Raw genomic sequence first — 26,206 nt, forward strand, 5'->3', positions numbered from 1 at the left:
GTCTAACCATGGAAACTTTCCCAAGATTCCACTACTCCCAGAAACACGAAAGGCAACAGAAAGTCACTCCTGAGGCAGAGACTTCTCAGAGACTGGAAGTAAAAAAAGGAATTTGCTACCTCCAACAATGCAAAGATTCCTTTCCAGGGATTTTTTTCTCCTGGTTAGGCGAAACACAGCCTGTCGATCAATGTAAGATTTTCGGTTGAGAGGGACAAATCTTCCTTCAGGGAGAGAAATCTCTTCTGGTCTACTAGAACAAACCGGTTCCAAACAGTTTTACACATAGTCACACTGATGCAATACGGCATGTGACCTCATCTCTCTTGCTGTTGCCCAGAAACAGGTTGCAGCTCGCACTCATTGTTCCCAGAGAGAGAGAAAAACTCCTCTCAGTCTTAAAGGCACACAGAACCCCTTAGTTTTTATCAGAAAAAAAAACAATACTCCCATGACAGAAAGCAACCTGCCAGTTTGCTGGCATCTTCCTGTCTCTAAGCCATTTTCAAGAGGCCGGGTCGGAGGGGCAGTGGCTACCTGCCTGCAAAGAGTCGGTAGCCAATTAAGGGATCTGTTTTCCAGTCCATCGGCAGGCCCCCTGCAGTAGCCAAAACATGGCCAGTGAAAGGAGACGGCCTCCTCCACAATGGCGGTCTGGCAGCTGTGGCCATTTTTAATTTAAACAATTTGGACCTTTCTACAGGCATGTCCCTGGTGCTGTGCTGTATGAAAATAGACTGTAGAATTTCTCCAATATTGTTCAAACCTGCCCTCACTATTTTTCCAAACAAGCTTCTGGTATTCTCAATTCAACAGAAACATACTCCTGAAAGTGAGTATTTCAGTGGCAGCAGTTATAGCATCTGTGAAAGAGCATTGTTCTGTGCTTGGTTCCCCATTGCTTTGGACTCCCCTACAGATGGCCATGAGAAGGTGGTTAATTTCATGGTACTCTGCATTTGAGAAAATCCCTCTGCAACACTGCTGTAATAGTCAAGGTGTACTGCTGCAGAGTCTGAGACAAGTGCTGCATGCTGCTCATGGCAAACAGCAAGATTGGACCTAATGCCTTGTGTTTTTGCACCAAAATGTCTGAAGGCTCAGTAGGATATTAATCCTTTCCCTATCCTGTGGGGAATTTATGTGAATTGGCTGCCTACTCTGATCTGTCATTTTTTAATCCTGCCTGCTCCAGTTATGTTCCCACTCTTGTGACCATTGCTTCAGCTGGTGCCCTTTCCCCAACATCATTAATTGCCTGCTGCATGGTGCCATGAGTGGGCTGGTGATGGATGCAACTTGTGGTGCCATGTGATAGACTGTGCTGCCCTGAATCTTGGGCCCCCACCTTAGGAGGCAAAGAAATGGACAAGGAGAACAATGGACAGAAGACCCACCCCACCATGACAAGGAAAATTCAGCTTTGGTTTCCAGTAAATTATCCAAAGACAACACAGTGTGGAAAAATTGTATTCCTTTGATTTTAATATCAATTATTCAACTGTTCAAACTTGCTTCTTTTCCCAATATTTTAGCTTAAAGTATAATCACCTAATATTCAGCCCACTTCAAAACTATTTCTCCATCGAACACTATCATTCAAACAGTAGGAAAATAAAGAAAAAGTAGTTGATTACTGACAAGGGAACAACACCAAAAACAAACGTCTCCTGAGCAGGAGGTTAACAACTGTTTGAATGGTTGACATCTATTTCACTGACTGGCATCATAACTGACTCATCTTCAGTGGGTTTATTAGCAGGATTCTGTACAAGTAAGTGCTGACTCTATATTGTGTTGTTAATGATAGGGTGAAACACAGGCAGGAGTTGTTGCAGACACGCCGCCAGGAAAAGAAAGCATTCATTTTGCAGAAAATGCAAGAGGAAGAAGAACGACAAAAGCATCTTGATGCATACTGGCAAAAGGTACTGATTTATAGTTTTTAACTGAAATTCTTGACCTCACTGTAAATTCTAGTGCTCTCTTATTTTTATATTTCTCATTTCATACAAATGCATGATGGTGATATATATGCACCAAAATAGGCAGCCAATTATGATGTTGAATTTGAATTGTGTTTCAGAGCAACTAGCCAATGCCTCACACAGACATTAAAATGCCTGGTTTGATTTTCTTTTTTTAAACATGATCTTCGTACCAATCAATTCATTCAAGAAGCAGCATAAGAGTATGGCTGTAAACTGAATAGGGCAGTGGAAAACCATTGAGAACATGATTTCTCTTTGATGTTAAAAGCATTCTTATTCATGCTCAGTCAACTCTGTTCTCCCTTTTTAAGTCTAATGACTGGCCTTGGGTCTATAATAAAAGCAAAGTACTGCGGATGCTGGAAATCTGAAATAAAAACAAGAAATGCTGGAACCACTCAGCAGGTCTGGCAGCATCTGTGAAAAGAGAAGCAGAGTTAACGTTTCGGGTCAGTGACCCTTCATCGGAACTGAGGCCTTGGGTCTATGCTGCTCAGCAGAATGGTTTGCAAGACGTATCTGTCTATGTGTTGAGACCGGTATTACATTAAATTTCTTTTAGAGATGAGCTACTTTGGGCTGCCCCTTATGACGAGATGAACATCGTATTTCTGGTATTTCACCAATGGTCATTCTTCTCATCTATGTCTAGATAATGAGTGTTGCCAGACAAATCAATTTGTGTGGACATCACAGCCAAGCCCGCCTGTTCTCACTTCCTTTCATTAGCCAAGGAAGGGAAAGAGAATGGCAAATTGTAGTGGTCTCATTACAAAGCCAGCTGAGATCAAGTAAATAGACAAAGCCCAGAAGAATGATCCTGAATAACAATATGGCCAGGATTTTATCTGGGCGATAGGGGTCTCAGCCACTGGCTAAAGCCAAGGCGAGAACCCTGTGTTGCCTCCTCTGGGGAAGACCGGCCACATTACATGGCAATTAGGTACTTAGGTGGATAGGGGGGACCTTCCCCGGAATTAAGGACCCCGGCGACGGAAGTCCCACCTGCTGAGAGCTGCCGGCCTCTGATTGGTCTCAGGCAGTACATTCCAGAACCTAACCACACGTTACGTAAAAAAGTATTTCCTCATTTTGCCATGGCTTCTTTTGCTGATCACTTTAAATTGGTGTCCTCTGGTTCTTGACCCTTCCGCCAATGGGAACAGTCTGTCCGACCCCTTATCATTTTGAACATCTCTATCAAATCTCCTTTTAATCTTTTCTTCTCCAAGGAGAACAGTCCCAGCTTCTCCAATCTATCCACTTAATGGAAGTTCTTCATCCCTGCAACCATTCTCGTGAATCTTTTCTGCATCCTTTCTAATATCTTCACATCCTTCCTATGTGTGGTGCCCAGAACGGGACACAATACTCCAGTTGAGGCCGAACCAGTGTTATGTGCAGGTTTATCATAACTTCCTTGGTTTTGTACTCTATGAACCTATTTATAAAGTCCAGAATCCTATATGCTATAATTAACTACTTTCTCAACATGCGCTGCCACCTTCATTAATTTGTGCACATATACCCCCAGGTCCCTCTGCTCCTGCACCTGCTTTAGCATTGTACCCTTTATTTTGTATTGCCTCTTCTCATTCCTCCTACCAAAATGAATCACTTCACACTTCTTTGCATTTAATTTCATTTGCCACTTGTCCAACCATTCCACCAGCCTGTCTACATCCTCTTGAAGTTTATCACCATCCTCACAGTTCACGAAACTTCCAAATTTTGCGTGATATGCAAATTTTGAAATTGTGCTCTGTACACCCAAGTTTAGGTCATTAATATAGGTAAAGAAAGGCAGCGGTCCTAAAACTGACCCTGGGGAACCGCACCTTCCGCCAGTCCAAAAAATAACCATTCACCACTACACTCTGTTTCCTCTAACTCAGCCAATTTCATATCCATGCTGTTACTGTCCCTCTTATTCCATGGTCTTTAATTTTGCTGACAAGTCTGTTATGTGGCACTTTCAGTTGCCTTTTAGAAGTCCATGTACACCACATCAACCACATTATCCTCATCAACCCTCTCTGTTACCTCATCAAACATAATTTGCCCATAACAAATCCATGTTTTTTTCCTTAATTAATCCAAATTTGTCCAAGTGACTGTTAACTTTGTCCAGAATTATTGTTTCTAAAAGCTTTCCCACCATCAAGGTTAAACTGACTAGCCTGTAGTTGCTGGGCTTATCCTAACACCCTTTTTTAAATAAAGGTATAGCATTTACAATTCTCCAGTCTTCTGGCACCATACCTGCACCTAAGGAGGATTGAAATATTATGGCCAGTGCCTCTGCAATTTCCACCCTTTCTGCCTTCAGTATCCTTGGATGTATCTTGTCCAGTCCTGGTGACTTATCGACCTTTAAGTACAGCCAGCCTATATAATACCTCCTCTTTACCAATTTTAAGCCATCCAGTAACTCAACTACCTCCTCTTTCACTATGACTTTGGCAGCACCTTCTTCCTTGGTAAAGAGAGATGCAAAATACTAATTTAGTACTTCACCCATGCCCTCTGTCTCCATGTGTAAAGGCCCTTTTGTTCCCTAATCATCCCCACTCTTCCTTTTACCACCCTTTTACTAGTTATATGCCTATAGAATAATTTTAGATTCCCTTTTTATGTTAGCTGCCTATTTCTTCTCATACTCGCACTTTGTTTCTCTTATTTTTTTCACTTTCCCTCTGAACTTTCTATATTCAGCCCAGGTCTCAATTGTATTATCCTCCTAACATCTGTCATATGCACCCTTTTTCAGCTTCATCTTACTATCTATCTTGTTTATCATCCCAGGAGCTCTGGATGTGTTTGCCCTACTTTTCTCCCTCATGGGAATGTACTGCAACTGTAATTGAACTGTCTCCTCGTTAAAGGCAGCCCATTGTTCCATTACAGTTTTTCTTGCCAATCTTTGATTCCAATTTACCTGGGCCAGATCTGTTCTTATCCCATTGAAGTTGGCCCTCCCCCAATTAATTCTTTTTGCATATATAATAAAATCAAAATACTGCAGATGCTGGAAATCTGAAATAAAAAGAAATGCTGGAAATACTCAGCAGGTCTGGCAGCATCTGTGGAGAGAGAAGCAGAGTTAACATTTTATGTCAGTGACCCTTCATCAGAACTGGCAAATATTAGAAATGTAATAGGTTTTAAGCAAATAAGGCGGGGGTAGGGCAAGAGATAACAAAAGAGAAAGTGTTGATAGGACAATGTCACAGAGAATAACTGACCAGAAGGTCATGGAGCAAAGGTAAATGGTATGTTAATGGTGTGGTGAAAGACAAAGCATTAGTGCAGAGAGGATGTTAATTGACAGAAAAATGAACAGCCCTGGCCCAAAGCAGAAACATGAAAAAACACAGTAGAAACAAACTAAACAAACTAAATTAAAATAAACAAAGAAAAAATAAAAAAAAATGTAAAATAAAAAGGGGGGCCAGTCATGCTCTGAAATTATTGAACTCAATGTTCAGTCCGGCAGGCTGTGGCATGCCTAATCGGTAAATTAGATGATGTTCCTTGAGTTCACGTTGATGTTCACTGGAACACTGCAGCAATCCCAGGACTGAGATTTAGGCATGAGAACAGTGGGGTGTACTGAAATGGCCAGCAACCGGAAGCTTGGGGTCATGCTTTTGGACTGAACGGAGGTGTTGTGCAAAGCGGTAATTCTTTTTACCCTGGATTTCTCTTTGTCCTTTTTTCATGGTCAACCTAAAGATGCTATGATCACTGTCCCCTAAATGTTCCCCTATAGACACTTGACCCACCTCATCCCCCAAAACCAGATCCAGCAATGCTTACTTCCTCATTGGACTGGAAATATACTGATGTAGAAAATTCTCCTGAACATAATCTAGAAACTTTTGCCTCTCTCTGCCCTTTACACTATTACTATCCCCACCTATATAATGGGGGACTTTAATTATCATTAAAAACTACCCAATAGTTCTTGCATCTCTCTGTAATCTCCTTGCAAATTTGCTCCACTGTATCTTTCCCACTAGTTGGTGTCCTATAGAATACACCCAGCAATGTAATGGTACCTCGATTGTTACTTAGGTCTAACCAAAATAGATTCTGTCCTTGATTGCTCTAGGATATCCTTTCTCGAGCACTATAATGCTTTCCCTAATCAATACTCCTACGCTGCCTCCTTTCTTTCCTTCCCTATCTTTCCTGAACACCTTGTATCCAGGAATATTTAGTACTGTTATGCCAATACGTTTTGTTGAATGATAATTTTGTTTGCTCCATGGACGGGAGATCTGAATTTATTTTTTTTTGAGAAAAAAAAGAACATTTAAAACAGGATGATCCTTGGAGCTTAAGATGATCACCTAGTTTGCTATACTGTATCCTACATTGCAAAGGACTGTGAGGAGGGTGACAAAATGTCTGTGCATTTCCCAGCAAGAACCAAGACCCAGGAAGTTTAAAGGAACTACCTGTTCTTTTCAGCAAGTAGAGAAATACTGCTAAATGCTATGTTTGAATCACTGAGTGACTGTCATGTGACAAGCCCCTCCCCATCTGTGGTTTTTAAGCTGGTGTTTTTCTTTGCAGCAGAGGAGAAGCAACTGTATGTACTCTGACATGAGCAGACCCTAAGTGGGGGGTCTCTCTCTCTCTCCATTGCAGCTTGAAAGCTTTCAAATCCTGCTTGTTGACTGACCACCTTTGCATGCTCCAGCTACGATCAGAAACCCTGTTGGAGGAAATTATCTACACTGTTATCTCCAAGAGACTCACTGAACCAGTCATCTACCTCTTCAAACTAAAAGCCTCAGGACCGCTAAATTCAGCCAGAAGCCACACGAATCACCAAACTCCATATACTGTATACCTTTTTAATGGACTCTAACTCAACCAATCTACCTTTCCCCACTCTGCAACCTATTTTTGCATGTGTAAACCTCTAGTGTGTGCGTGAGAGTGAAAGTTGGTGCATTATTATTTTTATTTCGCTTTATGTACAATAGAGTTAACCTCTTTCTTTGATAACTCAAGAAAGCCTGTCCAATTGGTTCTTGATATGATCATAGCAAGTAAATAATCAACACCTACTGAACTGGCCAGTACATTCACTTCAAGAAATAATTAAACCTGTTTTGGTCAAACAAGGAGAGGGAAAAGAGGAAAGCCCTTCGACCCCTCCTCACTTGACCATACCAATTCCCAGTCCTGCCCTTTTTTGAGCCAGGTCTCCGTTATCACCATAACATCATTTTTCCACGTGGCTATCTGTGCCTGCAGCTCACCAGCCTTATTTACCACACTCTGCACATTCATATACATGCACAGTAAGCTTAACTTAGACCTTATTACATTCCCTCTTGCTCTGACCCCAACTTGAACCTGAAAAAGAGAACGCGGGGCTCGAGGCCCTTACTTACCTGAAGACCGGAGAGGCGGCAGGCGGACTTGCGAGGAGGCAGATCCAGAGCGGTACCTGAAAAAGAGAGCACTGGGCTCGAGGCCCTTACTTACCTGAAGACTGGAGCGGTGGCAGGCTCTCTCTCTCTCGCTCTGTGCTGGCGAGCACTGAGGTTCAAAAGAGGAAAAAAAAGGCTTATAGTGACATTACGGGAAATCTATAAGGTGATTGGTTGGGTAAGTAACAGCTGTTAGTGCCTGCAAATAGCTTAAAAATCAGGGGAAAGTTCTTTTTTAAAAAAAAAAACTCAAAATCTACCTTATTAGTGATGAGGTTAGTACTACTAAAGTGTGTTTTTTTTTTAATTAGTGTAATTTATTAAGGACTTTAGATTGTAGTGGCTAGTGTTTGGAGTAGGACAAGGCCCCCAGCATAATTAGTATTTTTAATTAAAGGAGTAACTAAGTAATCTAAAGGTAAGTCATGGCAGCAGAGCTTGCACCTGTGATATACTCCTCCTGCGCTATGTGGGAAAACAAGGATGCTTCCAGTGTCCCTGATGACCATGTGTGCAGGAAATGTATCCATGTGCAGCTACTGGCTACCCGCATTACGGAGCTGGAGCTGCGGGTGGATTCACTGTGGAGCATCCGCGATGCTGAGATCGTCATGGATAGCACATTTAGCAAGGTGGCTTCACCACAGGCAAATGCTGCAAAGGCAGAAAGGGAATGTGTGACCACCAGGCAGAGTAGAGGAAGGCAGGTCATGCAGGTGTCTTCTGTGGCCATCCCCCTCTCTAACAGATACACCGCTTTGGATATTGTTGGGGGAGGTGGGGAAAGCAGCAAGAGCCAAGTTCATGGCACCATGGGTGGCTCTGCTGCACAGAAGGGGCGGAAGAAGAGTGGCAGGGCTATAGTGATAGCGGATTCAATTGTAAGGGGAACAGACAGGTGTTTCTGCGGCCGCAAAAGAGACCCCAGGATGGTATGTTAACTCCCTGGTGCTAGGGTCAAGGATGTCTCTGAGCGGCTGCAGGGCATTCTGAGGGGGGGCGAGTGAGCAGCCATTTGTCATGGTACATATCGGTACCAACGACATAGGCAAAAAAAGGGATAAGGTCCTACAAGCTAAATATAGGGAGTTAGGATGAAAATTAACAAGTAGGACCTCAAAGGTAATAATCTCAGGATTACTACCAGTGCCATGTGCTGGCGAGAGCAGAAATAGCAGAATATATCAGATGAATACATGGCTAGAGAAACGGTGTAGAGGGGAGGGATTCAGATTCCTGGGACATTGGGACCGGTTCTGGGAAGGTGGGACCAGTACAAGCTGGATGGGTTGTATCTGGGCAGGACCGGCACCAATTTCCTCAGGTGGGTGAGGATGGGGGGTGGGTGTTGCTAGTGCTGTCAGGGAGGGTTTAAACTAGAATGGTAGGGGAATCTGAGCAGGGAGACAGAGGTGAGGGAAATAAGGATAGAAATGAAAGAAAGGTAAGAAGCAAAGGTGGAAGACAGAGAAAACAAGGGTGAGCAACAAATGGGGCCGTAGTGCAAAATAAAGCTAAGATGACTAACAATGTTAAAAAGAGAAGTCTAAAGGCATAGTCTTAGTGCGTGGAGCTTTTGCAATAAGGTAGATGAGGCGCAAATAGATGTAAATAGTTATGATATAGTAGCGATTACGGAGACATGGCTGCAAGGTGACCAAGGATGGGAACTGAACATCCAGGGGTATTCAATATTTAGGAAGGACAGGCAAAAAGGGAAAGTTGGTGGGGGAGCACCAAGTTGTTAGTAAAGGAGGAAATCAGTGCAATAGTGAGGAATGATATTGGCTCAGAAAATCATGATGTGGAAGCTAAGAAACACCAAGGGGCAGAAAACATTGGTGGGAGTTGTCTATAGGCCCCCAAACAGTAGTAGAGATGCAAGGGATGGCATTAAACAGGAAATTAGAGATGCATGCAATAAGGATACAACTGTAATCATGGGTGACTTTAATCTACATATAGATTGGTCAAACCAAATTAGTAGTAATACTGTGGAGGAGGATTTCCTGGGGTGTGTACGTGACAGTTTTTTAGACCAATATGTTGAGGAACCAACTAGAGAACAGGCTATCCTAGACTGGGTATTGTACAATGAGAAAGGATTAATTAACAATCTTCTTGTGCGGAGTCCCTTGGGGAGGAGCGGCCATAACATGATAGAATTCTTCATTAAGATGGAGAGTGAAGTATTTGAATCCAAAACTAGGTTCCTGAATCTAAATAAAGGAAACTACGAAGGTATAAGGTGCTATGGTAGATTGGGGAACTTTACTGAAAGGGTTGACGTTGGATAGGCAATTGATAACATTTAAAGAATGTGTGCATGAATTACAACAATTATTCATTCCTGTCTGGCGCAAAAATAAAACCAGAAAGGTGGCTCAACCATGGCTTAGAAAAGAAATTAGGAACAATATTAGATCCAAAGAGGAGGCATACAAAATTGCCAGAAAAAGCGGCAAGTCTGAGGATTGGGAGCAGTTTAGAATTCAGCAAAGGAGGACAAAGAGGTTGATTAAGCGGAGGAAAATAGATTATGAGCGTAAACTTGCGGGGAACATAAAAACTGACTGTACAAGCTTCAATAAATATGTGTAGAGAAAAAGATTAGTGAAGACAAATGTGGGTCCCTTACAGTCAGAAAGGGGGGAAATTATAATGGGGAACAAAGAAATGGCAGAACAATTAAACACGTACTTTGGTTCTGTCTTCACAAACGAGGTCACAAATAACCTCCCAGAAATGTTAAGGAACCAAGGGTCTAATGAGAGGGAGGAACTGAAGGAAATCAGTATTAGTAAAAAAAATAGTGCTAGTGAAATTAATGGGGTTAAAGGCTGGCAAATCCCCAGGGCTTGTTAATCTACATCCCAGAGTACTAAAGGAAGTGGCCCTGGAAATAGTGGAAGCAAGGGGGGAGGTCATCTGCCAAAATTCTACAGACTCTGGAGTAGTTCCTAGAGTTTGGAGGGTAGCAAATGTAACCCCACTATTTAAAAAAGGAGTGAGAGAAAAAACAGGGAACCACAGACCAGTTAGCCTTACATCAATAGTGGGGAAAATGCTAGAGTCTATTATAAAAGATGTGACAGCAGAACATCTGGAAAGCATAGACAGGATTGGGTAAAGTCAGCATGGGTTTACGAAAGGGAAATCGTGCTTAACAAATCTACTGGAGTTTTTTGAAGATGTAACGAGTAGAATAGATGAGGGAGAATCAGTGGATGTGGTGTATTTGGATTTTCAGAAGGCTTTTGATAAGGTCCCACATAAGAGGTTAGTGTGCAAAATTAAAGCACATGGAATTGGGTGTAATATACTGGCATGGATTGAAAATTGGTTGAAAGACAGGAAACAGAGAGTAGGAATAAACGGATCTTTTTGCGGATGGCAGGCAGCGACTAGTGGGTACCACAGGGATCAGTGCTTGGGCCCCAGCTATTCACAGTATATATATATATATATATATATATATTAATTAATGACTTGGGTGAGGGAACTAAATGTAACATTTCCAGGTTTGCAGATGACACAAAGCTGGGGGGTTGGTGGTCACTGTGAGCTGTGAGGAGGATGTAAAGAGGCTCCAATGTGATTTGGATAAGTTGAGTGAGTGGGCAAATGCATGGCAGATGCAGTATAATGTGGATAACTGTAAGGTTATCAACTTTGGTTGTAAAAACACAAAGGCAGATTATTATCTGAATGGTGATAGATTGGGAAAGGGGGAGGTGCAACAAGACCTGGGTGTCCTTGTACACCAGTCGCTGAAAGCAAGCATTCAGGTGCAGCAAGCAATTAGGAAGGCGAATGGTATGTTGCCCTTCATTGCAAGAGGATTTGAGTACAGGAGCAAGGATATCTTACTGCAGTTATACAGGGCCTTGGTGAGATCACATCTGGAGTATTGTGTGCAGTTTTGGTCTCCTTATCTGAGGAAGGATGTTCTTGCCATGGAGGAAGTGCAAAGAAGATTTACTAGGCTGATTCCTGGGATGGTTGGATTGACATATGAGGAGAGATTGGGTCAACCAGGCCTATCGTCACTAGAGTTTAGAAGAATGAGAGGGGAATCTCATAGAAACCTTTAAAATTCTAACAGGACTTGACAGGCTAGATGAAAGGAGGATGTTCCTGATGGCTGGGGAGTCCAGAACCAGGGTTCACAGTCTCAGGATATGGGGTATGCCATTTAGAACCGAGATGAGGAGAAATCTCTTCACTCAGAGGGTGGTGAACCTGTGGAATTCTCTACTGCAGAAGGCAGTGGAGGCAAAGTCATTAAATATATTCGAGAAGGAGATAGATATATTTCTTAATGCCAAAGGGATCAAGGGATATGGGGAGAAAGCGGGAACAGGGTACTGAATTAGACGATCAGCCTCCTCCTGCTCCTATTTTCTATGTTTCTACGTAATAGCTAACTATTTCCTACTCTAGTGCTATCTGTTTCTCCCAATTCTCTGTGCAGTTTGGTTTTCCTAGGAATATAAGAACAGGAGTAGGCCATTCAGCCTGTCAAGTCTGCTCTACTATTCAATTAGATCTTGGCTGATCATCTATCTCAACGCCACTTTCCTGTTATATCCCCATATCCCTTGATGTCATAAGTATCCAGATATCTATCAATTTCTGTCTTGAACATGCTCAATGATTGAGCTTCCACAGCTCTCTGGGGTAGAGAATTCCAAAGATTCACCACCTCGTCTCAGTCATAAATGGACTACCCCTTATTCTGAAACTATGTCCCCTGGTTCTAAACTCACCAGCCAGGGGAAACGTCCTAACTACATCTACCCTGTCGCTTCTCATTCTTCGAAACTCTAGAGAATGCAGGCCTAGTTTCCTCAGTCACTCCTCATAAGACAGTCCTGCCATCCCAGGGATTAGTCTGGTGAACCTCCGCTGCACTTTCTCTATGACAAGTATATCCTTCCTTAGATGAGGAGACCAAAACTGTGATCAATACTCCAGATGCATTCTCACCAAGGCTCAAGACAATTGCAGGAAGACTTCTTTACTCCTGTACTCAAAACCCCGTGCGATGAAGGTCAACATACCATTTGCCTTCCTAATTGCTTGCTGCACCTTCATGCTAGCTTTTAATGATTCATGAACCAGGACACCCAGGTCACTTTGGACATCAACACTTCCCAACCTCTCACCATTTAAGAAATACTCTGCATTTCTGTTTTTTCTACCTTCATACTTATTCACATTATATTTCATCTGCCATGTTCTTGCCCAATGTTCTGTCCAAGTTCCCTTGAAGCCTCCTTGCATCCTCCTCACAACTTACATTCCCGCCTAGTTTTGTGTCGTCAGCAAATTTAGAAATATTACATTTTGTCCCCACATCTAAATCATTTATATAGATTGTGTGCAGCTGTGACCCCAGCACTAATCCTTGTTGTACCGCACTAGAAACAGCCTGATGACTTTGCTGCCATCCTGAGTATGACCCATATATTCCTACTCTCTGTTTTCTGTCTGTTAACCAATTCTTAATCCATACCAATATATAACTCCCAATCCCATGTGCTCTAATTTGATTTACTAACCTCCTGTGTGGGACCTTATCAAAAGCCTTCTGAAAATCTAAATACACCACATCCACTGATTCTCCTTTGTCTATGCTACAAATAACATCCTCAAAAAACTCAACAGGTTTGTCAAAGATGATTTCCCTTTCATAAAGCCATGACGACTCTGCCCAATGAAATATCATTATTTTCTAAGTGTCTAGTTATCACATCCTTGAAAATGGATTCTAACATTTTCTGTACTACATACATCAAGCTATCAGGTCTATAGTTCCCCATGTTCTCTTCATTGCCCCTCCTCCCCCCCCCTCCCCCTTTCTTAAATAGTGAGGTTACATTTTGCTACTTTCCAGTCTGCAGGAACCTTTCCAGAATCTATAGAATTTTGAAAGATAACCACCAATGCATCCACTATCTATATAGCCACCTCCTCCAACACTCTGGGATGTAGCTCATCTGGTCCAGGGGATTTATCAACTTTCAATCAGTTAATTTTTTGAATACTACCTCTTTATTAATACTAATTGCTTTCAGTTCCTCATTTTCACATGTCCCTTGGTTCCCTAGTATTTCTGGGAGATGTTCTGTTTCTTCCTCTGTGAAGACAGACACATGGTAATTGTTTAGTTTCACCACCATTTCCCCACTCTCCATTATAAATTCTCCTGTCTCCAACTTTAACGGACCCTCATTTGCTTTGCTAATCTTTTCTTTTTCACATACCTCAAGAAGCTTTTACAGTCCCACTTTATGTTTCTCGCTAGCTTGCATTCATATTCTCTTTTCCCTTTCTTTATCAGTTTCTTGGTCATCCTTTGCTGGATTCGAAATTGCCCACAATCCTTGGACTCACCATGTTTTCTGGCAACCTTACAAACCACTTCCTTTGATCTAATGCAATCTTTAACTTCTTTTGTTAGCCACGGTTAATTCATCTTTCGTGTTGGGTTCTTCTGTCTTAGAGGAGTATATATTTGTTGCAGACCATGTAATACTTATTTAAATACTAGCCATTGCCTGTCTACTGTCAAATCTTTTAGTGCATTTTCCCAATCCACCACAGCCAACTTGCCCCTCATACCTTCATAGTTTCCTTTGTTCAGATTTAAGACCCTAGTTCCAGAATGAACTATATCACTTTCAAACTTAATGTTAAATTCTTTCTTATTATGCTCACTATTTCCCAAAGGCTGCATTACAGCAAGGTTATTAATTAGATCTTTCTCATTACTAAATAGCCTGATTCCTAGTTGGTTCCTCAAAGTACTGCTCCAGAAACACTCCAAGAACTCATCCTCCACAGCATTAGGTTTACCCAGTCTATATGTAAATTGAAGTAACCCATTATTACTGTATTACCCATTATTTTATTCATGCGTGGGATGTGGGCATCGCTGGCTAGGCCAGCATTTATTGCCCATCCCTAATTGCCCTTGAGAAGGTGGTGGTGAGCTGCCTTTTTGAACCGCTGCAGTCCATGTGGGGTAGGTATACCCACAGTGCTGTTAGTAAGGGAGTTCCAGGATTTTGACCCAGTGACAGTGAAGGAATGGCACTATAGTTCCAAGTCAGGATAGTGTGTGGCGTGAAGGGGAACTTGCAGGTGGTGGTGTTCCCATGCATCGGCTGCCCTTGTCCTTCTTGGTGGTAGAGGTCGCGGGTTTGGAAGGTGCTGTCTAGGGAGCCTTGGTACTTTGCCGCAGTGCATCTTGTCGATGATACACACTGCTGCTGCTGTGCATTGGTGGTGGAGGGAGTGAATGTTTGTGGATGGTGTGCCAATCAAGCAGGCTGCTTTGTCCTGGATAGTGTCGAGCTTCTTGAGTGTTGTTGGAGCTGTGACATGTTTAATGACACCTCTAATTTCCTAATTTGTACCGTGCGTAACATTACCATTACTGTTTGGTGGCCTATAAACAACTCCCACCAATGTTTGCTGCCCTTTTCTGTTTCATAGCTCCACCCAAACTGATTCTACATTTTGATCCTTCGATCTAAGATCCTCTCTCACTAATATACTGATCTCGACCTTTATTAGGAGCATTACTGCACCACCTTTTCCTTTTTGCCTTCCTAAATGACGAATATTCTGGAAAATCTCCCTGCAAGGATGGGTAGCCCTGGTCCTGTGAAGGTGCAACCTGTCCATCTTGTACAGGTCCCACCTGCGCCAGAACCAGTCCCAGTACCTCAGAAATCTGATGGCCTCCCTCCTGCACCAATTCTCGAGCCATGTTTAAATTGCTTAATCCTCCTATTCCTATGCTTACTAACACATGGCACTGGGAGTAATCCTGAGATTATTGCTTTTGAGGTCCTGCTTTTTAATCTCTTTCCTAGCTCCCTAAAGTCTGTTTTCAGGATCTCATCCCTCTTCCTACTTATGTTGTTGATACCAATGTGGACCACAACCTCTGGCTGTTTACCCTCCCCCAGAAGAATGTCCTGCAGCTGCTCAGTGACATCCTTGATCCTGGCACCAGGGAGGCAATGCACCATCCTGCATTCACATCTGCAGCTGCAGATATGCCTGTCTGACCCCAATATGTGAATATAATAGCTAAACAAAATACAGAAGCATGGGTCTAGAAATTAGTTTCCACACACATTTTGGTGTGATCTGGGTGCAGTATCTACTGCAGGTGCCCAAAGAGGGCAGTGGCAGGACCACTGGTCTAATTTGTATGTTACCAGTGAGCCACAGGTGAGAGTCGTGACCCCAGAGACAGCTCGCCAATTGGGAAGGGGACCAAGACTGACCAATGGGCTGCTGGCCAAGGGCAGCATGGAAGTCTTGGGGGTGGGTTGTTGGGGTGAGATGATCAGGAAGGTGAATGTGCGTGGACTGGCAGCTGCTCACAATTTTATTGTGGAATCAGGAGGAGGAGCACTCTTGCTTCTCTTGACTCCACATTCAAGTCAAAATAATATGTTGTATGTTACACTGGTTTGGATGCTATGCACCCAGGAAATCTGACTGGAGCATGCATGGCACATGCTACACTAAGCTGAGATCCAATTTGCCAAAGAGGCCTAAAACAGGCACTAACCCTCCAATTTGTATAAACAGTGGACATCTGTTCTGATGGGTGCTCTGGATGAGTACATGGTACTTTAACCAATATGGCATGCAGTGCTGCACACCACATTGAACCCTACAGCTCCCATTTCTCATCTGTTAAACAGGTGTTGTGCAATCTATTTTCTAGGCCCTGCTGTTTTGAATAGATTTATTCTGAAGTGTATTGTATTATTTTAGAAAGTACTTCAAGAACTTAAATAGTATTTAATCATTTGAAGAATATATATTTGAGATCAATAATATATTTACCATCAAGACAATATTCACTTATAATTCTAAAAAACTTTTGTACATGTTGTATTTTAACATTATCTAGCAAGTATCTATCATTGCCACCTAATTGCAACCAATGTGTTAATTGTTTTCACAGTTTGCTGTCACTGCGCATTTTGATCCTGTCAGGATGATGGGTGACACAGAAGCATCAAAAGCTCGATTTGGAATTGGGGTACAAGAAGAATTTATCCTCCAAAAGCCGCTATTTCATCTGTCTACGTACACTGATAAACAGGTACAACACAACTGCATTTACATGATATAAAATACTGCTTGTCGAGGGATGCATGTTCTAGATTGACTCCAGGGGCTTCTATTTAAAATGAGGCTGCGTTTGCTGACAACGCAACCACTAGGTGGCACTGTACTAGCACATGCGCAATTGCAGTCTCATCCACTTAAACGTCACTGGCTGTGACGTTCAGGCAGCTGCCAGGATTAAAGATGGCGCTGTTGAAGGCAAGGCAAGATGTAGGCTGCGCATGCACAGCATCTCAGAGCGTAGGAGACCGTTTGTGTATGTGCGCAGCATGGAACACTCTGATGCGTCAGCAGGCCTCTGCATTGTCAGGAGTCACTTCGTTAAAATTAAATAATTGATCTTGTTTGAAAAATCTTTGGAGTATTTCTTCCTGCCATCTTTCAGTATTCTTTTGCAAGCTTTTACTCTTTAGATTGCCAATAATAACTTGCAGTTATAAAGAACATAATAACATGGACAATTAATGTAAAAATATGCCCCAAGCAATTAGCTTATTTGGGGAGCATCATCTCGTTTGATACCACCACAGACAAGGAAGTGGACAATAGGCTCTCAAAAACAAATAGTACATTCGGCAGACTCTACAAATGAGTGTGGAGCAACCACAGCCTCCGAGCACAGACCAAACTCAAAGTGTACAAAGCCATAGTCCTCACCACCCTTCTGTATGGCGCTGAGTCATGGGTCCTATATAGCCATCATGCACGCCTTCTAGAGCACTTCTATCAGTGCTGCCTCCGCAGCATCCTCAAGATCCGATGTCAGGACTGCATCACAAACATTGAAGTCCTGGAAACAGCCAACGTCACCAGCATTGAGGCCATCCACCTGCAAAGCCAATTGCATTGGGCAGGTCATGTTTCCTGGATGGACGACAGTCACCTGCCCGAGATAGTGTTGTATGGAGAGATAACCATGGGTAAAAGAAACAGAGGGACCCCATGCAAACGTTTCAAGGACTCTCTGAAGAAGTCCCTCTCTGTGTGCCACATCAACCATCACCAGTGGCAAGTGCTGGCCATAGATTGTGATGTCTGGGAATGCTACAAGAGGAGGGCTACAGACACCTTTGAGGCTAAGCGAAGAACAAGCATGAAAGAGAGATTGGAGGAGAAGGATCGATCCATTTGCCCCCAGCAGCGACTACATCTTCACTTGGACCCGCTGTGGGAGAATCTGCCAGTCACGGATAGACCTGACTTGCCACCAGCGGGCCTGCAACCGATGAGTACACCCTTCCAAATATCTTCGTCCGCAAAGAAATGTCGAGAGAGAGAGATGCACCAAGGTACTTCAGAGAGGTCTAATAAAAAAAGATGCTAAGCCAAAGAAGAAAAGGTGACCAAAAGCTTTCTCAAAAGATGAGTTTTAAGGATGGTCTTAAAGGAGGAAAAAGAGAAGTGGAGGATTTTGAAGTACAGAATGTCAAAGTGTGTAGATTAGGCAACTGTAAGCACAAAAGCCAATGATGGGTGAAAGGAAGAAGGGTGCTCAACTGGCTAGAGTCAGAGGAATGGGGAGTTCAGAGGTTGGTTGGGGGTCGGGGCGTTGCTGATGCATAGTTGATATGCCTGGAGGAGATTACGGCTGATGCCGTAAGGGACTTTAAACCTGGGAGCCAATGTTGGTTAGCAAGGACAAGGGTGATGGGCAAGCAGGATAGGAAATTGTCAGCAGAGGTTTGGATGAGCAAATGTTTGCGGATAGTGGAAGATGGGAAGTTTGCCAGACATGTCTGGAGGTGATAAGGCATAACAAAGAACAAAGATAATTACAGCACAGGAACAGGCCCTTCGGCCCTCCAAGCCTGCGCCGATCCAGATCCTCTCTCTAAACATGTCGCCTATTTTCTAAGGTTCTGTATCTCTTTTCTTCCTGCCCATTCATGTATCTGTCTAGATACATCTTAAAAGACTCCATCGTGCCCGCATCTACCACCTCCGCTGGCAATGCGTTCCAGGTGCCCACCACCCTCTGCGTAAAGAACTTTCCACGCATATCCCCCCTAAACTTTTCCCCTTTCACTTTGAACTCGTGTCCTCTAGTAATTGAAACCCCCACTCTGGGAAAAAGCCTCTTGCTATCCACCCTGTCTATACCTCTCATGATTTTGTACACCTCAATCAGGTCCCCCCTCAACCTCCGTCTTTCTAATGAAAATAATCCTAATCTGCTCAACCTCTCTTCATAGCTAGCGCCCTCCATACCAGGCAACATCCTGGTGAACCTCCTCTGCACCCTCTCCAAAGCATCCACATCCTTTTGATAATGTGGCGACCAGAACTGTACGCAGTATTCCAAATGTGGCCGAACCAAAGTCCTATACAACTGTAACATGACCTGCCAACTCTTGTACTCAATGCCCCGTCCGATGAAGGAAAGCATGCCGTATGCCTTCTTGACCACTCTATTTACCTGCGTTGCCACCTTCAGGGAACAGTGGACCTGAACACCCAAATCTCTCTGGACATCAATTTTCCCCAGGACTTTTCCATTTACTGTATAGTTCACTCTTGAATTGGATCTTCCAAAATGCATCACCTCGCATTTGCCCTGATTGAACTCCATCTGCCATTTCTCTGCCCAACTCTCCAATCTATCTATATTCTGCTGTATTCTCTGACAGTCCCCTTCACTATCTGCTACTCCACCAATCTTAGTGTCGTCTGCAAATTTGCTAATCAGTCCACCTATACTTTCCTCCAAATCATTAATGTATATCACAAACAACAGTGGTCCCAGCACGGATCCCTGTGGAACACCACTGGTCACACGTCTCCATTTTGAGAAACTCCCTTCTACTGCTACTCTCTGTCTCCTGTTGCCCAGCCAGTTCTTTATCCATCTCGCTAGTACACCTTGGACCCCAAGCGCCTTCACTTTCTCCATCAGCCTGCCATGGGGAACCTTATCAAACGCCTTACTGAAGTCCATGTATATGACATCGACAGCCCTTCCCTCATCAATCAACTTTGTCACTTCCTCAAAGAATTCTATTAAGTTGGTAAGACATGACCTTCCCTGCACAAAACCATGTTGCCTATCACTGATGAGCCCATTTTCTTCCAAATGGGAATAGATCCTATCCCTCAGTATCTTCTCCAGCAGCTTCCCTACCACTGACGTCAGGCTCACCGGTCTATAATTACCTGGATTATCCCTGCTACCCTTCTTAAACAAGGGGACAACATTAGCAATTCTCCAGTCCTCCGGGACCTCACCCGTGTTTAAGGATGCTGCAAAGATATCTGTTAAGGCCCCAGCTATTTCCTCTCTCGCTTCCCTCAGTAACCTGGGATAGATCCCATCCGGACCTGGGGACTTGTCCACCTTAATGCCCTTTAGAATACCCAACACTTCCTCCCTCCTTATGCCGACTTGACCTAGAGTAATCAAACATCTGTTCCTAACCTCAACATCCGTGCATGCATGAGGGTTCAGCAGCAGATGGACTGACATAGGGCGGAGGCAGGCTTTTTTTTTTTACAGAGGTTGAAGTAGGCAGGCTTGGTGATGCAGCAGATATAGAGTCAGAAGTTTAGCTCAGGGGGAATAGGACTATCAGTCTGGTTCACCCTGTTACACTGACAGGAGGGGTGGGAATGGAACCAGTTGCAAGGGTATGGAGTTTATGGTGGAGCCAAAGACAATGGATTCAGTGTTCTGAATGTTTAGCTTGAGCAAACTACAGCTGATCCAAAAGTTGGATGTTACACAGATGCAATGGAGAGGTTGAGAAAGGTGCTGGAGAGGTAGAGCTCTGGGTGTCTTGGAAGTTGACTCCCTGATGGTAGAATACTTTACCAAGAGACAGCAAGCAAATGAAGAGTAGAAGTTGTCCAAAGATATATCGTTGAGGGATTCTAGAACAAAAGGTGCAGAGTTGGGAAGAGAAGCATTGCTGGAGATGCACTGGCCACAATTGGGTAGGTAAGAGTGCAATTCAGTGAGGGAGTCCTACTGAGCTGGACACAGATATAGTTTTGTTCAAAAAAAAATACATGGGCTGTCCAACATATGGCCCGCGGGCCAGGATCCGGCCTGCCAGAGGTTTCCATCTGGATGGATGTATTTCAGAGATGAGGAATTTTCAGTTGTCCTCTTCTTTCAGACTGACTTTTTAAAACATCGCTCTGTCAGTTGCACAGTTGTTATGTGCGAGGAGTGGGGACAGCGGTTTCCCAACTTCAGACAGATTCGGGGTTTTCTGGCAAGTTCTGACTTTTTTTTAAAGCCCACAACTGCTCTTCCTACTCCCAGCACCTGTCAGCTTGAAATTCAGCGTGATTTAAAAAAAAAAAACTGACCAACCAAAAGCTGCTGTGCTGAGCGCTCCCACTCCCTGCAACTGTCAGAGAGAGATGGAGAGTGGGGCAGGGAGAGAGACGGTGGGGGGGGGGGGGGGGAAACAGAGAGGAGGGGAGAGAGAAAGTGGGGGGAACAGAGAGAGATAGTGGGGGGACAGAAAGAGCGAGGACAACGGGGGGGGGGGGGTGGACAGAAAGAGCGAGGGCAACAGAGAGGGGTGGACAGAAAGAGCGAGGGCAACAGAGAGGGGTGGACAGAAAGAGCGAGGGCAACAGAGAGGGGTGGACAGAAAGAGCGAGGGCAACAGAGAGGGGTGGACAGAAAGAGCGAGGGCAACAGAGAGGGGTGGACAGAAAGAGCGAGGGCAACAGAGAGGGGTGGACAGAAAGAGCGAGGGCAACAGAGAGGGGTGGACAGAAAGAGCGAGGGCAACAGAGAGGGGTGGACAGAAAGAGCGAGGGCAACAGAGAGGGGTGGACACGGGGAGAGAGACAGAGAAAGAGGAAGAGAGAGTGATCAAGATCACTCCTGCCAAATGGACATCCATCCGGAATACTCCGCATAGCTACAAGAAGTGTGCAGGCAAACATTGACTATTTGTGCATGCAAAAAATGCCAGGTATCTGATTAAATCAGTGTCCAACATATTGATGAGAAAGTAAGTCAATAAATTAATCTTCTCATTTAAAGCTTCTTCACAAAAATGCACATTTGTTGTTTTGGTTAATAGTAAGATAAATTTTGAATGCCCTTTTCTTTCTGAAATTGTCTCACTGGCCCCTATGTAAGACAAAAATTGTAACCTGGCCCCCCACGCGAAAAGGTTGGACAACCCTGTTATAATAGAATAACATACAATTTATGTCTTGTTTTAACACAACTAAATATTGGAAAGTGCTCAAATGTCCATCATAAAAGTGAAATATTTCTCATTTGGATGGAATGGGCGTGTAGGAGGTGAGAGACGCATTTAATCACAATCATCATGTGATATTTGTACAAATACATTTAGAAGCTAATAGCTTCCTACATTATGTAGACTTCCATATTATTACTGCATTTAAGTACCATGGATTAATCCTTCCCTGTTCCTACTGGAGTATTGTCCCATGCCACACCAAGTACCCTCTGATACTTGCCAAAACAGCCATTCTTTATTTTAAGCACACAGATTATTACGAGCTATCTTCCTTGTACTGTACTGTGTCTTTATTGAACTGCCTTTCCATGGATGCCTACAGTGAGTACCTCATGGTAGAGGTCACATGGCTATGGCAAGCAAGGAGGCACATTAGTACAGCATTGCATTTCTATCCCAAACATCCCCCTTTTCATACAAAAAAAAATTGCATGCATTATCATTTACACTGTGAGTTGCCCAAGTTACCCACCATGCACACAACTGTTCTCATGGATCAGCAGTTTGTTATTCTCGTCAGTCTCTGCACATGCATTGCACTTATGGTCTTTAAATCATGCCTGTCTCTTAATGGTGCACATTGTTGTTGGCTGTTCATCTGGATGATTTTCCTTTTCTGGGGAGTGTCTTTTTGCTGCTATGATAACTGTTGTTGTTCCATTTCCATCATTGGGGTGCTGTGGACCTCTGGGACTGATGGTTGACCTGTAGTGTGTGCAGATGGTGAGTTCACATCTTCCTGATCGGCCTGCAATGAAGGAACAGCTTCTCCAGTTGTGTGTATGTGCCTGCAGTTGCGACGGTATATCTGGTCGTTCACTTCCACTGCGTACGATTGAGGTGACAGCTGCTCTACTTGGGTCCCAAGTTGCCATTTGGGCTGACTCTTGATGTGAGTGTTGAAGGTTTGTACCCTGACTGGCTGTCCAATGCTCAATTCTGGCAATGGTTTGGCAGTTTTGTCAAAATGAAATTTGGCTTTCTGCCGTTTCACTTTGATTTTGTCAGTCGCGCCTGTTACTACTCTGGCTTCAGTAGCTTTTTTGCTATTGAAAGAGTAGTTTGGGTGCAGCGTGACATTAGTCTTCGTACTGGACTACTTTCCATGCCCTCAGTTGGTGTGTTTCTCCACTTGAGGATTGCCTTGTATACATCTGTGTTGGATTTTCTCGATTTCTTTAAGATTCTTCTGGCAGTTTTCACAGCCCCGTCAACCTTTCCATTCAACTGGGGATAGTGTGGAAATGAAGTATGGTGTTGAATTTCCCAATCCTTTATGAAGCGGCTGAATTCTTCACTCGTGAACTGAGGGTTATTGTCGCTCATCACAATGTCTGGAATGCTGTAACGACTCAAGTGTGCTTTCAGGCATTCTGCAATCTTGCTGGTAGTCATTGATATCAGCTGGTCTACCTCCCAGCAGTCAGAATAGTAGTCTATGGTAACAAAATAATCAGTTCCTGCGAGAGTGAAGAGGTCTACTCCCAGTTTCATTCATGGTCTGTCTGGGATGTCATATGTCATCAGCGGCTCTTTAGCTTGCTGAGCTTGGTACTCGTTACACGTGCTGCACTGGCTGATGTGGTCTTTGATTTTATTGCTCATGTTTGGCCAGTAGAGCACTTCTATTGCCTTCCTCAGACTTGACTCAATTCCTTGGTAGCTTGCATGGATGTGTTTTAGCATTTTTCCTCTCAACTCCTTAGGGATAATGACTCTATTTCCTTTGTACACAATGCCATCTTGGGCTGTCAATTCATCTCTGTATGCCCAATACACATTTGTGACCATAGGAGTGTCCTTGATGCTTTCCTTTCATCACTACCTCTTGCAACACTTGGAGAGTTGCATCTTGTTGGGTAGTTCGCTTGATTTGAGCAAGGCAGATTCAATATCTCTGCTGGATTGATGACTTCCAGAGCATGGCAAACTCCAGCTTCACATTGGATCTGGAAGATTTCACACTTTGTAGTAGCATCCTCTATTTTCTTCATAGGGAGTCCTGCCGTCGACAGCACGTCAACGACATACATCTGTTTGCTTGGATGTCACGTCCAGGTGATATTTCCGCAACCAGAGTTAACATTCTTTACAGACACTTTGGAGCAGATAGTAGCAGCTTCAGGAAAATGCTTCACAGTGGCTTGTGGTCAAACTCGACTGTCACTTTGTCTCTTTCAAGTAGGTATTGATGAAAATGTTCCCAAGCAAAGATAATGGCCAGGCACTCTTTCTCGATCTGAGTGTAGCGTGGTTCCATTTGCATAATGCCCTGATTGCAAATGCAACCGTTGTTCTTGCTGCATTAGGGTTGCTCCAAGTCCTATCTCACTGACATCACACTGCAGGGTGACTTCATCATTAATGTCATAGTATTTCAGCACTGGAGTTGCTGCCACTAGTTGCTTGATTTTAGTGAACACTGCTTCTTATTCTGTGCCCCAATACCACTGCACGTCTTTGGCAGTGAGTTGGCATAACGGTTCACACTCCGATGACAAATTGGGCAAGAATTTTGCTAAATAGTTAAGGAATCCAACAAATTGTTGTACTGCTTTTAATCTTTAGGTCGCCGCATCGCTGCTTCTGCTCTCACCTTTTCGGGATCCGGATGAAGACCTTTTGCTGTCAGTACATGACCTATGTACTTGACTTCAGGCATCTTTAATTGCAATTTTTTCTTGTTCAGCTTCTGGTTCATCTGGTGAGCTCTGTCTAGCAGTCGCATTAGATTTTGATCGTGGTCAGCAATAAGCTTCTTCCATTGTGACTCCGCTTCCATAAACTAGCAGATCACTCACTACAGCTTCTACTCCGGGAAGATAATTAACTGTCTTATGCTGTCTGCGTTGATATTCCTCTGGAGCCATGGAAATGCCAAATGGCATGCACAACCATCTGTATCTCCCGAACAGCGTCCAAAATGTAGTTCGAAAGCTGCTGCTTTCATCCAGCGTCACTTGCCAGTAACTATCCTTCACATCTAGGGTAGTGAATATTTTTGCCCTTGCAAGTTGTGGCAAAGTTCCTTCGATGGTTGGCATGGGGTAGTGAGATCGCTTCAGAGCTTTATTTAGATCCTTTGCGTCTATGCATATTCTCAGTTTTCCAGGTTCTTTCACTGCTACCATGCTGCTTATCCATTCTGTAGGGTCTGTCACTTTCTTGATTACTCCCTTCTTTTCCAGCTCTTCGATCTTGTCTTTCAGGCTGGACTTGAGGGTAGCTGGAACTTTCCTTGGCAGATGCTGTATTGGTCTTGCCCTCTCATCTACTTCAAGATGATATTCTCCAGGGAGATATCCTAAACTTCTAAATACATCATTGTACTCCTCTAGGATCTGTTCAGCGGTCAATGGTTTAGTGTGCTGTGACACATTGCAAATCTTTTTTGGCATGTTATTACGGCCAGGTGCGGAAGGGGTCTCAGACTCCCCTTTTGTCCTTCCTCTTATTTGACCGCAACAAGGTTTATTCCTTTCAAACAGTGATTGTACTTACCACCTCTGTGAGTGTTTTACCTTTAATGTGATTGTGAAAGAACCAATCGGAAGGTTTTCTTGAGTTTAAACAAGAAAGAGGTAAGTGTATTATACTTAAAACACTAACCCCAATTTAAAAATATTTTCAAAAATACTCTACACATTCCCGCACAGATTCACAAGAGAATCACACACATACAAATATATTACAGAGGGAAAAATACATTTGGTGGTTGGATTAAAGTCCAGAATAAATGGAACTTAAATACACAGTGTGTGAAATGGATGATTCAGTAGTCATCGGCTGAAGCTGTATTCTTGAAGTCCTCGCTGGTCAAAGTGTGCTTTGTGGTTGGCCTGCTTTGCTCTAGTTTTTCTTGAAGGCAGAATTGTAGTTGGCTCTATTCCCTTGGTCGCTGACTGTAGCAGTTTGTAGGCTTGGAGGGGCCATTGTCGCAGACGGTTTTCAAACCTGATGTTTTTTGGGGAGAGAGAAAGGGAAGCATACAGCTTTCTCTGCTGCTGCAGTCTCAGTTTCTGCTTGTCTTCTGTGAGTGTAACAAAACTCCTATTTTTGCAGAGATGGACAGACGGTCAAATGGTTCTCTCAATTCCCTTTGTTTTTAATGAGATATAATGTTCAGAATTGGCTTCATTGGTTCCACATTGCCAATATATACACCGGAGGAGTTTGCTCTCTCAAAGTCAATGTGTCAGGATAGCTTTGACTGCCGTGCTAATGAAGCAATCCGAGGTAATTCAATTACTTAGAGCAAACCATTGTTCTGGGTCCAGGGTTTCTCAGAATTCTGTCTGCAGTTCAATCTCCTGGTATTTCAGATGCTAGTTTTTTTTAAAAGTTACTGTAGGATTTTCCCATTAAAATTCTC

General features: G+C 43.4%; 1 protein-coding gene across 1 annotated transcript in view; it reads left to right on the plus strand.

Moving 5' to 3' along the window:
* The window catches only part of LOC137372019 (coiled-coil domain-containing protein 148-like), a 174,584-nt gene that overhangs the window by 142,809 nt on the left and 5,569 nt on the right, over positions 1–26,206 (plus strand). The window contains exons 13-14 of the mRNA XM_068035288.1: positions 1,811–1,928; positions 16,440–16,580. Of these exons, the coding sequence (XP_067891389.1) occupies positions 1,811–1,928; positions 16,440–16,580 (259 nt within the window). The remainder of the gene's footprint in view (positions 1–1,810; positions 1,929–16,439; positions 16,581–26,206) is intronic.

The sequence above is a fragment of the Heterodontus francisci genome, chromosome 7 (assembly GCF_036365525.1).
Source record: "Heterodontus francisci isolate sHetFra1 chromosome 7, sHetFra1.hap1, whole genome shotgun sequence".
Classification (NCBI taxonomy): Eukaryota; Metazoa; Chordata; class Chondrichthyes; order Heterodontiformes; family Heterodontidae; genus Heterodontus; species Heterodontus francisci.